The sequence below is a fragment of the Chiloscyllium plagiosum genome, unplaced genomic scaffold (assembly GCF_037043375.1).
Source record: "Chiloscyllium plagiosum isolate Xiang-an unplaced genomic scaffold, Cpla_swu_hap1 HiC_scaffold_26, whole genome shotgun sequence".
Lineage (NCBI taxonomy): Eukaryota > Metazoa > Chordata > Chondrichthyes > Orectolobiformes > Hemiscylliidae > Chiloscyllium > Chiloscyllium plagiosum.
The window spans coordinates 11,285,994-11,298,540 of NW_028270164.1; the positions used below are offsets into that span (position 1 = coordinate 11,285,994).

Here is a 12,547-nt window from a genome sequence, read left to right on the forward strand (position 1 = left end):
TATATGAATAAGAAGGGTTTGGAGGGATATGGGCCAGGTGCTGGCAGGTGGGACTAGATTGGGTTGGGATATCTGATCGGCATGGACGAGTTGGACTGAAGGGTCTGTTTCCATGCTGTACTTCTCTATGACTTGCCTGAATCTGTGGTCAGGTGATCACAGCAGCCATTTTAAATCAGTATTTATTCTCTTTTAAAAAGTCACTTTTTTTTCTCTTGAAGATCTTGAGTATTAAAATTAGATTATGGATGTTGTATATCAATAGCACATGCATTTTTACCATTATTCAACTCTAGAAAACATCTGTTTAATTTGCATGCCTTCATTGTTTAGCTGAAGAGAAATCATTTTTTGGAGCTGGAAGGGAGTTCAAATGGAAACTAGAATAACTGTTCTCAACAAAGTCAAATTTGCAATTTCTATGTTGAGTTTCATATAGATGGACTATTTGACCCAGTTTATGTTGGTGTTTATACTCCATAGAAGGTTTCTTCAACACTGTTTTATTTAATCTTATCAGATGTATTTGGAAATTTGATAGCAAAGTAGATTTGTTTTAACTATGTTGCTTTTTATAAATTAACTTTATTAAATCAACAACAGATGAGTAAACATTGGATAGTTTCCATTATTATCCGGCCCATGCTGGTTGTCCCATTTTATTTCTGTCAAAAATTTAAGGAAAGTTTCCGTATTAAATGAGCTTGCTAAAGCAACGTCAAACTAGCGTCATACTCTGGGTTTCAGGTTTGATTTCTGGTCTGTATTGAATTATATGATCTCAGCTGGTTAAGAATGAGGATATGGCATTTAACCTCAGTTCCTTATTGCTCTGGGTGGAGAATATGAGAGAATCTGTGTCACAGTCACCGTTTCATGACTCTTCTCTAAGGATATGTAATAAGGGCCATAATCATACCGTGATGCATCATGCCAGGTGACACTCAATTGTCTTGGGCCACACATGAAGAATGGTCTTTCATGTAAAGTATTAAAGAGGAACTGAGTACCCTGAAAACAGTGCCAAGGAATTCCTCAATCTGAGAGAACCACATTGCTTATGCCTTAATTTAAAAACTGATAGTCTAAAAGACTAAAATTGTTTTATAACATAATCTGTACATTCTGCGTCATTCATGATTTAACTAATCCAGTATTTTTAAAATCTGTTTATGGGATGTAGATAATACTTGTTAGGCTAGCATTTATTGTCCATCCTAATTGCCCCTGAGAAGGTGGTGGAATGCCCCTCCTTGAGGTTTAGGTACATACATGAAGCTGTTGGCAGGGGAGTGCCAGGATTTTGACCCAACATCATTAAGAAGTGGTGATATAGTTCCACATCAGAATGGTGTGAGACTTAGAGGGGAACTTGCAGTTGGTAGTGTTCCCATGTCTCTGCTATCTTTGATTTGGAGGTGCCAGTGTTGGACTGGGGTATACAAAATTAAAAATCACACAACACCAGGTTATAATCTGACAGGTTTATTTGGAAGCACTATCTTTCAGAGTGCTGCTCCTTCATCAGGTGGTTGTGGAATAGAAGATTGTAAGACACAGGATTTATAGCAAAGGTTAACAGTTGGTATAATGTCAGTTACATCGCACTGTAAACTTTTGCTATAAATTCTGTCTTACAATCTTATATTCCACAACCACCTGATGAAGGAGCAACGGTCTGAAAGCTAGTCTTTCCAAATAAACCTGTCGGACTATATCGTGGTGTTCTGTGATTTTTAACTCGGCTACCTTTGACCTTCTAGGTGGTAGAATCTAGAGGTTTGGAAGGTGCTGCCTAAAGAACCTCGTGGGTTTTGCAGTGCGTCTTGTCGATGTCACTGTGCATTGGTGATAGAGGGAGTGAATGTTGAAGGTGTTTGTTGTGGTGCCAGTCAAAGGCACTGCTTTGTTCTGAATGGTGTCAAGCTCTTGGTGTTGTTGGAGCTGCACACATTCATCCATGTAGATTGTACCCCTGACTGGGTCCATGTAGATTGTAGTTTGTGTAGTTAGGAGTTCTGTCAGGAGTTCTAAGTGAAATCCTGTTGTGAAAGGTAATGGAGAAAGATTCAAACTCTCTAATTGTTCTTTCTAGGTATTTTGTAATCAACCTGTGCAGGTATATTCTGACGTGCCACGAGAACAGGCGGGACTTAAATCCAGGTCTCCTGGCTCAGAGAAACACTGACACTCTGCACAACAATTTTGTTCTTTCTATATCCAGAAATGTTATCATATACAACTGAATGGCTTTTCCCACCACCAAATCACCTGTGATAATTGTTCTTTCTATCTTTAGGCTTCGAAGCAGCTACACCTGTGATGGTGCAGAAAACATGGGATTAATCTGGAGTCCAGTGGTCATCCGAAATGACCAACATGGAGATGGCATCAGTGTGAAAGTTACTGTGTCTGCTAGCAGTCTGTCCGAGCCGCTTACATTCACATGTGATGGTGAGTTTTGAATTTGGTCCAGAGCTATTCCAGTTGTTCAATCAAAACATCTAATTGTAGCCAGGATTACAAGTGTTATTTATTTCGAAGGAGTGTGTGTGTGTGTGTGTGTGTGCTCAATGTTGAATGATTTTTGTCCAGTTAAATACAGTACATCTTGGAAATCTATTTGTTCTTTGAATCACTGAACTTATTAACAGGAAACACCTTGGAGTATTTCAACATAGTGTTTTCTGTAGTTACTACTGTATTTGGACTCAGATAATGCTTGTATTTACCCTGTGATTCACATAAGACTGTAAATCAATGGCATCGACAGGTTTCCTGAAACTAATTTGTCTCCAACTTATAGTTATGAGTTTGACTTTCTTTTTTCCTTCTGTGAAATATGTTATTTATTTAATTATGTTGCTCATGTATTATCCCTTTTAGGCCAGAGATAAGGAGGGTTTATTTTTCCTTTGAGGTTGAGGCAATTTTGGAACTCTGCTGCAGAAAATGATGGAATAAGAATTATTGAATATTTTTAAGACAATAAATGGATAGATTCTTGTTTAGCAAAGGAATGAAAGGTTATCAGGATAGATGGGAATGTGGAATTTGAAAAACAAACAGACCAGCTGTGATTTCATTGATTGGCAGAGCAGGGTCTGAATGACCTATTCTGCTAGTTTGTATGTGCATATATATGAAGTTTTTTGAGTCCCAGCATTTGAATATCACTGGGTTTTTCATCTGACCTCTCCATACATCTCTTACTGACTTGACTTTTGGGTTACTCTCATTTCTGTTCATGACCAAGGCATCAATATCTATAATTGGGTATAAGCCAATGATGCACATAAATCTATTATTCGCACTTTTGGAGGTGTCTGGTTTTTGCTTAACATTTCCCGCTGAGCAGTTAAAATCATACCCCAGATGAATTTGGTGCAGACAGCTCCAAGGCCAGAACAAGACAGCATTTTGCTGTTTATCTGTTTAGATTGGCAATGATCCCAAACCACTGCTGGCATGGACTAACTGCCAATTACAACATGATTTCTCTATTATTGCATCTTTACAAACATTACCCCATAATCTAGCCACAACGGCGACCTTAAAGAATGGCCCAATCCTCTTCCAGGCGCTGATTTCAGTGCCACAGTAAATAAACCCATTCAACGACAGTGCTATATAATTGAAAAGTTCCGAGGTTTGATTTTCAATGTGTGGTATTAGCCAATCTGAGCCAGGGACGTGGCTAATAGACAGACAAATCTTATATCTGTGCTCATCTGGGCTAGGGTGGGAAAATCTGCAAGAGTTTCCTGTCTTGATTACTGATCAGAAGTGACTAAGGGTGTCTATCAGTTCAGGACAGAATGTGTCCTTTTCCTGATACCCTGACACTCATACCCAGTTGGGGTCAGCTCACAGTTGAAGATAGGCCACTTTGTGGAGGATACAAAATAGCAGCTGGCATCTACTGAACCTTACACCTGCATGACAGTCCCTTCAGAAGAAAGGAGAGGAAATCATGTTGAGGTTGTACGGGATATTGGTGAGGTCTGTTCTGGAATACTGTGTCCAGTTCTGGTCGTCCAGTTATAGGAAAGATATTATTAAGCTAGAGAGGATTCAGAAGAGATTTAGCAGAATGTTGTTGGCTATGGAAGGTTTGAGTTATAATGAAAGACTGGAAAGGCTGGGACTTTTATACTGGAGGTAGGAGGTTGAGAGGCAACCTTAAAGAAGTTTATTAAATAATGAGGGGTATGGATAGAATGAATAGTAGTTGTCTTTTCCCAAGTATGGAGGATTTCAAGACTAGGGGGTGCATTTTTAAGGTGAGAGATTTAAAGAAGACATGGAGGCAAATATTTTACACAGGGGGTGGTTCTTACGTGGAATGAAAATCCTGAGGATGTGGGTACAATTACAACATTCAAAAAACGTTTGGATAGGTATGTAAAGTACATGAAAGCCCTACGCAGAGTCAACCCATGTAGGGCTGCTGGACCAGGTAACATCCCTACCAGAGTACTCAGGATGCTCTGACGTACTGGCAGATGTTCTCATGGACATCTTTAACATCTCCCTGAGCTGCGCCATAGTTCCAATGTGCTGGAAGACCGCTACCATTTTCCCCACGCCAAAGAAGTATCCTGCCTCAATGACCACCACCCCGTTGCACTGATACTCTTTATCATTAAAGTGTTTTGAGAGGCTTGTGATGAGGCATATTAAGACCCTGCTGCCTCACCCCCCCCCCCCCCCCCCCCCCCTCACTGGACACCCTGCAGTTTGCATATCATCCCAACCTCTCAACAGGTAATGCCATTTCCACCACCCTCCATCTGGCCCTCGCCCACCTGGACAGGAAGAACACCTATCTCAGATTACTGTTCATAGACTTCAGTTCTGCATTTGACACCATCATTCCTCAGCACCTGATTGGAAAGCTGAGTCTGCTGGGTCTGAATACCTCCCTCTGTAACTGGATCCTGGACTTCCTGACTAGGAGACCTCAGTCAGTCCGGATTGGGAACAGCATCTCCAACACCACACACTGAGCACGTATGCTCAGTCCACTGCTGTTCACTTGCTGACTTACGTCCATGCAGTGATGCACAGCTCGAATCATATTATTAAGTTCACTGATAACACAACTGTTGTGCATCCCTTTGGAAGGAACAATGAGTCAGCATGCAGAGAGGAGGTGCAGCGCCTAATGGACTAGTGTAGAGCCAATAACCTGCCTCTGAATGTGGACAAAATGAAAGAGATGGTTGTTGACTTCAGGAGGGCACAGAGCAACCACTCTCCACTGGATATAAACAGCTCCCCCATGGAGATCGTGAAGGGCACCAGATATCTTGGCGTCCACCTGGTTCCTCAACACAAGCTCCATAGCCAAGAAAGCTCAGCAGTGTTTCGACTTTCTGCACAGGCTGAGGAAAGCCCACCTCCGACCCCCCATCCTCACCACATTCTACAGACGGTTCATGGAGAGTACCCTGAGCAGATGTATCACTGCCTGTTCAGGAATTGCATCATCTCAGATCATTAGACCCAACAATGGATAGTGAGGACAGCTGAGAATATCATTGGGGGGGTCTCTTGCTTCCATTACAGACATTTATACCACACACTGCATCCGCAAGGCTAGCAGCATTGTGGATAACCCCACACATCCTTCATTCAAATTCCTCTCCTTCCTGCCATCTGGCAGAAGATACCAGAGCATTCGGTCTCTCACGCCAGACTGTGCAACGGTTTCTTCCCCTAAACCATCAGGCTCCTTAACACGTATGAACACACTCCATTCCATCTGCAATTCTTTGCATGACTTTTTGAATTGTTGCTAAAATAATGCTTTATTAATGATCATTCATTATTACACTCTAATTTGTTCACCAATATGCCTATTGTCTTGTCTTGTCAGGAATTACTGTGCTGTGCATATTTTGCACTTTTCTTATGCACTTTATGCTGCCCTTGTATGACTCTACTCTCGTGTAATTCGTGCTGTCCGTGTAGCACCTTGGTCCTGGAAGGATGCCGTCTCGTTTTTACTGTATCAGTTGTATATGGTAGAATTGAGAAATAAAGCTACTCTTGAATAGAAAAGGTTTGAAAGTGTATGGCCAAAGCAGGCAGATGAGACTAGTTTAGTTTGGAATTATGTTCGACATGGACTGGTTGGACTGAAGAGTCTTTCCGTGCTGTATGACTCCATGACTCGAATACTGGAGAGGGAATTTCTTATACAATAAATGTTCCCTTTCAATCAATCTGTTACAAGAAATTAGCATTTTCATTTGTTTCAAATAGGAAAAGGTGACGACCACCTCAGGCAACTGGCATTAAAGAGTGATTTGGAGATGCCGGTGTTGGACTGGGGTGTACAAAGTTAAAAATCACACAACATCAGGTTATAGTCCAACAGGTTTAATTGGAAGCACTAGCTTTTGGAGCGCTGCTCCTTCATCAGGTGGTTACTGAAGCAGTTTAGTGCAACTGAAATGAATTAACACCCAAAAATAAGCAAAAAACTACAATACTTCAGTAGACCAGTCAATTTATTCTACATGTATCTATTGTCTGCTTAATGATATTCAGCAGAATTGCCCTATTAGAGGGGAGATTTGTATGCATTTTAAGAATTTTATTATCTCCACTTACCTAAATTGATTCAACAGCAGTGACATAATATGCTGCCCGGCTAATATATCAGTGTGACCAAATTGTGGGTTTTCCCTGCCTGTGCATTCTAATGTGTGTTAACAAATGGAGAGTACATGCTACTTAAAGCCTCGCAAATCACTGGTAGCAGGTATACTGCTATTTATGTCTTTAATCCCAGTTTCTGCTCATATCATGTGGAGCAATCTATGCACTCAAAGAGCTGATAAATGAATGAAAGATAATATCTGATGCTGAAGGAACTCATTTTTTTTATTGCATCTATGATTAAAAACAAACCTGCTCTTTAGAGAGCTTAGTGCAGATGGGTGTGTCTGCCCGAGCAATGGCACACATGGTGTAGGTTCCAGGGCCCTTATCTCAGGATTTTCCTCAGTTTACTGTTGTAGCATTTGTAAAGCTGCTGGTCTTCAAAAGACTCCTAGCTCTGTTTCTGTAGCATCACCTGTCTCTGCCCTGGCCTCGTATCATCTGTTGCTGCTACAACTCTGACCTTTATTTATGTCTAAACTCTCCTGGTGAGCTTCTATGTTGTACCATCTGTAAAACTTCACAAAACTCTGCTGTCACATCACATGTCATCCTTGTATTTGAAATTCCGTCTTTCACTTTCATATTCCTCAGTGGCTTTGCCCCTCCTTACTTTTGTAACCTCATCTTGACCTACAATCATCTTAGAATTCTGTGCTCCTCCAAATCTGACCTTGTGCCCTGGCTCTATTTTCATTGTTCTTCCATGGGCAGTCATGCCTTCAACTTTGCTATTTCAACTGATCAGATTCTAAGCTCAGGATTTTACTCCCTAAAATTCTTTATTTCTCCATTTCCCCACCTTTTAAAGTCCTCAATAAAATCTATTTCCATGATGAAGCTTTTTTTTAACTTGTCCTATCATATTCTTTTTGGCTCAATGTCAAGTTTTATTTGAAAATATTCATTTGAGAGATTTTGAACTGAGTTAATGTTTAAATATGAATCCAAATTGTTCACTGGTTGTGGCATTGCATTGTTTTCCAGGGGGCTCCACAGTAGATCTAGTTATTTATCAGACTCTCTGTTACATCTATGACAACCTCCGTGGCATAAACGTTGACAACTTTGTCCTGAAGATATGTGGACTGGAAGAATTTCTACAGAAGTAAGTTACTTGCTGAAATTTTAATGCATGTACAAATAGCTTGCTGTGGAAATCGGCATTTAACAAAAGCATTTTTTAAAAATAGTAAACTTACGGTGGTATTTAAAAAGAGAACATACTGGAAAATGATTAAAGTGATTGGCTAATATTGTGCATTTTGAACCTTTTCTCCCTAAGGTACCATTCTACTAAATCTGATTCTCTACAAGGTCTTGACAGCACCCAATTCCTGCCCCCCACCCCCCAAACTGTGATGCCCAACATTGATCAGTGTTTTCTAGGGCAGGTTTAAACAATGATAGATGAAGGTTTAACATTACTTTCTTGCAGTTCTGCATTGTGCTTCTGTTATAAAGCCATGCTTTTTACCAGCTTTATAACTTTTTTTCTTGTGACCTTCGATGGTTTATATATGTAACCACTGTGAGATTTCTGTTTCCTGCACAATTATACCTTATCAAAATTGTGCTATTTTATTTACATTTCCAAAATGCATCATTGCACTCTCATGCTAGTAACCAGATTGAAATCAGGAGATGGAACGTGGCACATTGTACCTCCCCGCTCACAGAACGTTCCAGTGCCACGAAAGCTGCAGTTGCTGAGATCTGTCACTTACCACACACCGCAGTTCCAACTGCAGACTTTCCTGTTCTGTTGTAGTGGACAGAATCTTGGGTTTTGATCAGCTGCCTTTTGAAGTCAGACACTGGTACAGTAACTCTGCCACTTGGTTAACTCTGTCGGTACCACATTGTTATCACAAAGTTATGAACGTGGCTAAATGTTCAAACTGGCCACTGTTTAACCATCTACCCATTTCAGTGTATGAATGGGTGACATTTATCTGACTCTAACTTAAAAAGTTGTCAGGTCCTGGTAGTTGACTTGGTGTATTTTGTTTTTGATTCATTCATGATATGTAGAATGTGCCAGCATTTGCCGAGAAGGCAGTTAAAAGTTCAACACGTAGGCCAGACAAAGATGAAAGATTGCCTTCCCCAAAGGATGCCCATTGATACTGGTTGCATGGATTTTCCAGATTTATTTTAAATTAGTTCAAATTTCACCATCTGCCATGGTGGGATTTGAACCCATCACTGCAAAATGTTCACCTGAAGTTCTGGGTTACTAATCCAGTGACATTACCACTGTGTCACTCCCTACCCATTTTTCATACTGCTGTTGCTGGGAAACTAGACAACCAGAGGTTCACAGAGATCACAGTCTCTTGAATAAAGGGAAAACTTGATTACCTTTATGATGAATTAAAGTGGGGATAAAGTGATCTGTCAGGTGAAGATTATGTCGGGAGCCATCATGTTTGTTCAAGTAGGAAGAGGGACTGATGAGCAAAAGGAAGCCTGAGACTTTTAATGGAGTATTGCGCACTGTTTGCCTATTCTCTATTTACCCTTATGCCCTGACCCAGAGAACAGTCTCAAAGAATCATGTCTGTCATCCCTTGCCTTTTGACAATGTCTTTTGGACACCATTTAAACTGTGCTTTTTTAAAAATTCACTGGGATGTAGGTATTGCTGACAGGGCCAGCATTTGTTACTTGTCCCTATTTGTCCTTTGAGAATGTCATGGTGAGTTGCTGCCTTGAATCACTGCAGTCCATGTTTTCAGATTGGGAGGGAATTTGAGGATTTTGACTCAATGATATTGAAGGAATGGCAATATATTTCCAAGTCACCAATTTGGTGCGTGGCTTGGTGGTTAACTTGCAAATGGTGGTATTGCCATTTCCTTCTAGATGAAAGTGGTCATGGGTTTGGAAGGAGCTGTCTCAGGAGTTTTGGTGAATTTCTAAAGTTTATCTTGTCAATAGTACACTGCCACTGAGCATCAGTAGTGGAGGGAATGGATGTTTGTGGATGTGGTTTCAGTCAGGTGGACTGCTTTTTTTTCGGGTGCCAAGGTTCTTTGTGTTAGGAGCTGCACTCGTCCAGGCATTTGCAAAGTTTCCATCACACACTTGATTTTTGCATTGTGGACAGTGGCTGTAATTATTTAGATGACAAATAATAACTGGGCCTATTTTGAGGAGGAGAATTTTTTTCAAATGCGTTATTTGGCTGTGGATGACAAGGTCACATTCATTACGTATCCCTACCTGTTCTCCCTCTGGAAGGTATTATTGGGCTTTTTCTTTGAACTTCCTTTGTTCTTATGGTACCTCAGCAGCCTTAGAAAAATATTACTCAGGATGCTCTATGACCCTAACAGATTTTTGCAGCTGTTGGAATGTTTCTACAATGTTGGAAGTAGAAGTCATGTGTTTCACATGTACTGTTGAAGTGTGTTTGGTACATTTCTGCAGTCAGTTTGTGACAGTGGCATAGGGAAGATAGGTTGAGTTCAGCCACAACACCGATTAAGAAAATAGATTTGTCTTGGATAGCCTCAAGTTTTTTGTCTATTCTTGCAGCTACACCTGCCCAGGCACGTGTAGAGGGATGAAGCCCTTTTATTTGGAGAGACCCTGGTGATATCGGTAGCATCAAGCGAGAGCTGCAATGTCGATCATAGACTGATAAAATTTTTCACTCCTGATTTTTGCCAGATAAAACTCAATAAGGTTGGCTGTTGCAGGATCCTTGGAGGCTGACTTAATTGGTCACAAGAATGTCAAGCTTCCTATAATGAAAGCACCTTTTAAAGATCTTGATAAAGGTACACAGTGGAGTTTCAGAACACCAGTTGTTTTACTACATGGATATGATTTGCAGATTAGATTACACAATGCCTTAGCCACATGTGCAATAGGCTGGACACTTTTTTTAATTCCCCAATTCAATTTCAGTCCATTGGGAATTGATCTAGTACAACAAGAACTTGTAGTTACCCAGCAGCTTTATCAAAATTAAACATCTCAACATGTTTCAGAGGAACACAGTTCAGAAGGCTATAGATGTGAAATGATTTCCAACGTTTTCCTCACAGATGACTGAAAGTCATTCATGTTCAATTTGTCGCAGAATTAAGTTGGGAATGGCGTGGGGCTTGTAGTGGTAGAATTACTTTAAAGTAAACACTCTAAATTCTGAGTTCTGAAAAAGGGTCACTAGACTTGAAACGTTAACTTTGCTTTCTGTCCAAATCTGCTACCAGGTATAAACATAGCCAAACCTGTGTTTCTATGTTTCTCCAGCAATTTCAGTTTTCCTCCAAATTGATCATTATATTAGAAACTATCTATTTGGTCTTCACTTTAAGAACATCTAGGCTCCTTAGTGAGGGGAAAAAAACCTTTTGTTCCAAAGGGCACAGGTAGCAACTGCAATATGCAGAAGGCTTGCAGAGATTTGCAGACTTATACATTTCATGTGTTAGTTTCAGTCTGAGTGTGTTCAGTGTAAACAGGATCATTGAATGAAGCTCGGTTAACAACTTCTCTTTTTTACTTTTTTAAACATGTAATATATTTAAATGTTAGATTCTATTTTCAGTTTTTAATTTTCCCCGGTTTATTCAGTGTGACGGTCTCTCAAATGCAGCTGCAATCTTGTATTCTTAAACAGGCTGCTTGTCTATGTTGCACCTGTATGTACAATTGTATCCACACCACTTTGTGTGGGTGTGGGTGTGTGTGTGGGTGTATGTTTATAAATATTCGTGCAGTTGCTTTTGCGACTGTATGTGTTTGCACCTGTGGGCCACAATTTTCTGGGCCTACTGATAGGAAGTGAACTTAATTAATTGGAATGTTTTTAGATCCCTGAAAGATTCAGTAGTTTTTCTTACCTTAGTAGATGGTGTGTTCTCCTACTTTTAGGGTATGAAATAGGAAGATCCTGTGTGTGTGTCTATGCGTGTATGTCACGAACCGCAGAAGGAGAGTGGGAAGTTTTATTTAAACCTACTTTTGTGTCCTGGGCATTGGAAAACTCTGCAGAAACTTTCCTACAAACACTAGCCTCTTACCCGATCAAACAGATCTCTGAAATGAAAGTGCAACATTCAATGGAAGCGTGAGTTTTGTGTCTCTTTCCTGTTATTTGCTGGAATCCAGAGAAGCACTGAGCTAAATGAGCCAGCGTACATTCCAGGCATAAGCAGTAGCTTCTGCTGAGTGAGCTAATCTCCAGATGGCTAGTATAGTTACTAGTTGATGTGACTAGCGTAGACCTGTATGAGGAAATTAGATAAATATTTGGAGGAGAAGTCAAGTAAAGGATGGAATGAGATGAAATAGGATGATAGGAAGCTCATTTAGGGCGTAAACACCTACATAGCGACCTTGGGCCAATTCAGCTGTTTGTGTTATAGAAAAGTACAAGCAGTAGTAGACCATTTAGTCCCACAAGTCTGCTCCTCCATTCTAGATCGTGGCTGATCATCATCTACTTCAGTGCCATTTTAGCACACTACTTCCACATCCCTTGATGTCATTAGTATCTAGAAATGTGTCCATCATTGTCTTGAATTTACTCAATGACTGAGCTTCCTCAGTCCCCTCGATTTTAGAATTCAAAAGGTTCACTGCCCACTGACTGAAGAATTTCTTTCTCATCTCAGTCTTAAATGGTTTGCTCTTTTTAATGAGGCTGTGTCTATTCGGTTGATCCCTTTTATGAATTTTTGTTTCTATGAGATCTCCTTTCACTCATCTAAACTCCAGAAAATACCAGACCATTCTCTTCAACCACTCCCCAAAGTGTTGTAAAGGTAATATAATACAAACAGCCTCTGCTTTCCCTGTTCTAAGACTAAAGGAAGAGAACACAAAAGAAATCAGCTTTTTTCATAATCATGGTGTG

The 12,547-nt window shown here is 40.3% G+C and overlaps 1 protein-coding gene across 3 annotated transcripts in view; it reads left to right on the forward strand.

Moving 5' to 3' along the window:
• pik3c2b (phosphatidylinositol-4-phosphate 3-kinase, catalytic subunit type 2 beta) overlaps nucleotides 1-12,547 on the forward strand; it is a 190,271-nt gene that overhangs the window by 52,694 nt on the left and 125,030 nt on the right. For all 3 annotated transcript variants that reach the window (XM_043716445.2, XM_043716446.2, XM_043716443.2), the window contains exons 4-5: nucleotides 2,300-2,454; nucleotides 7,660-7,780. In XM_043716445.2, the coding sequence (XP_043572380.1) occupies nucleotides 2,300-2,454; nucleotides 7,660-7,780 (276 nt within the window). The remainder of the gene's footprint in view (nucleotides 1-2,299; nucleotides 2,455-7,659; nucleotides 7,781-12,547) is intronic.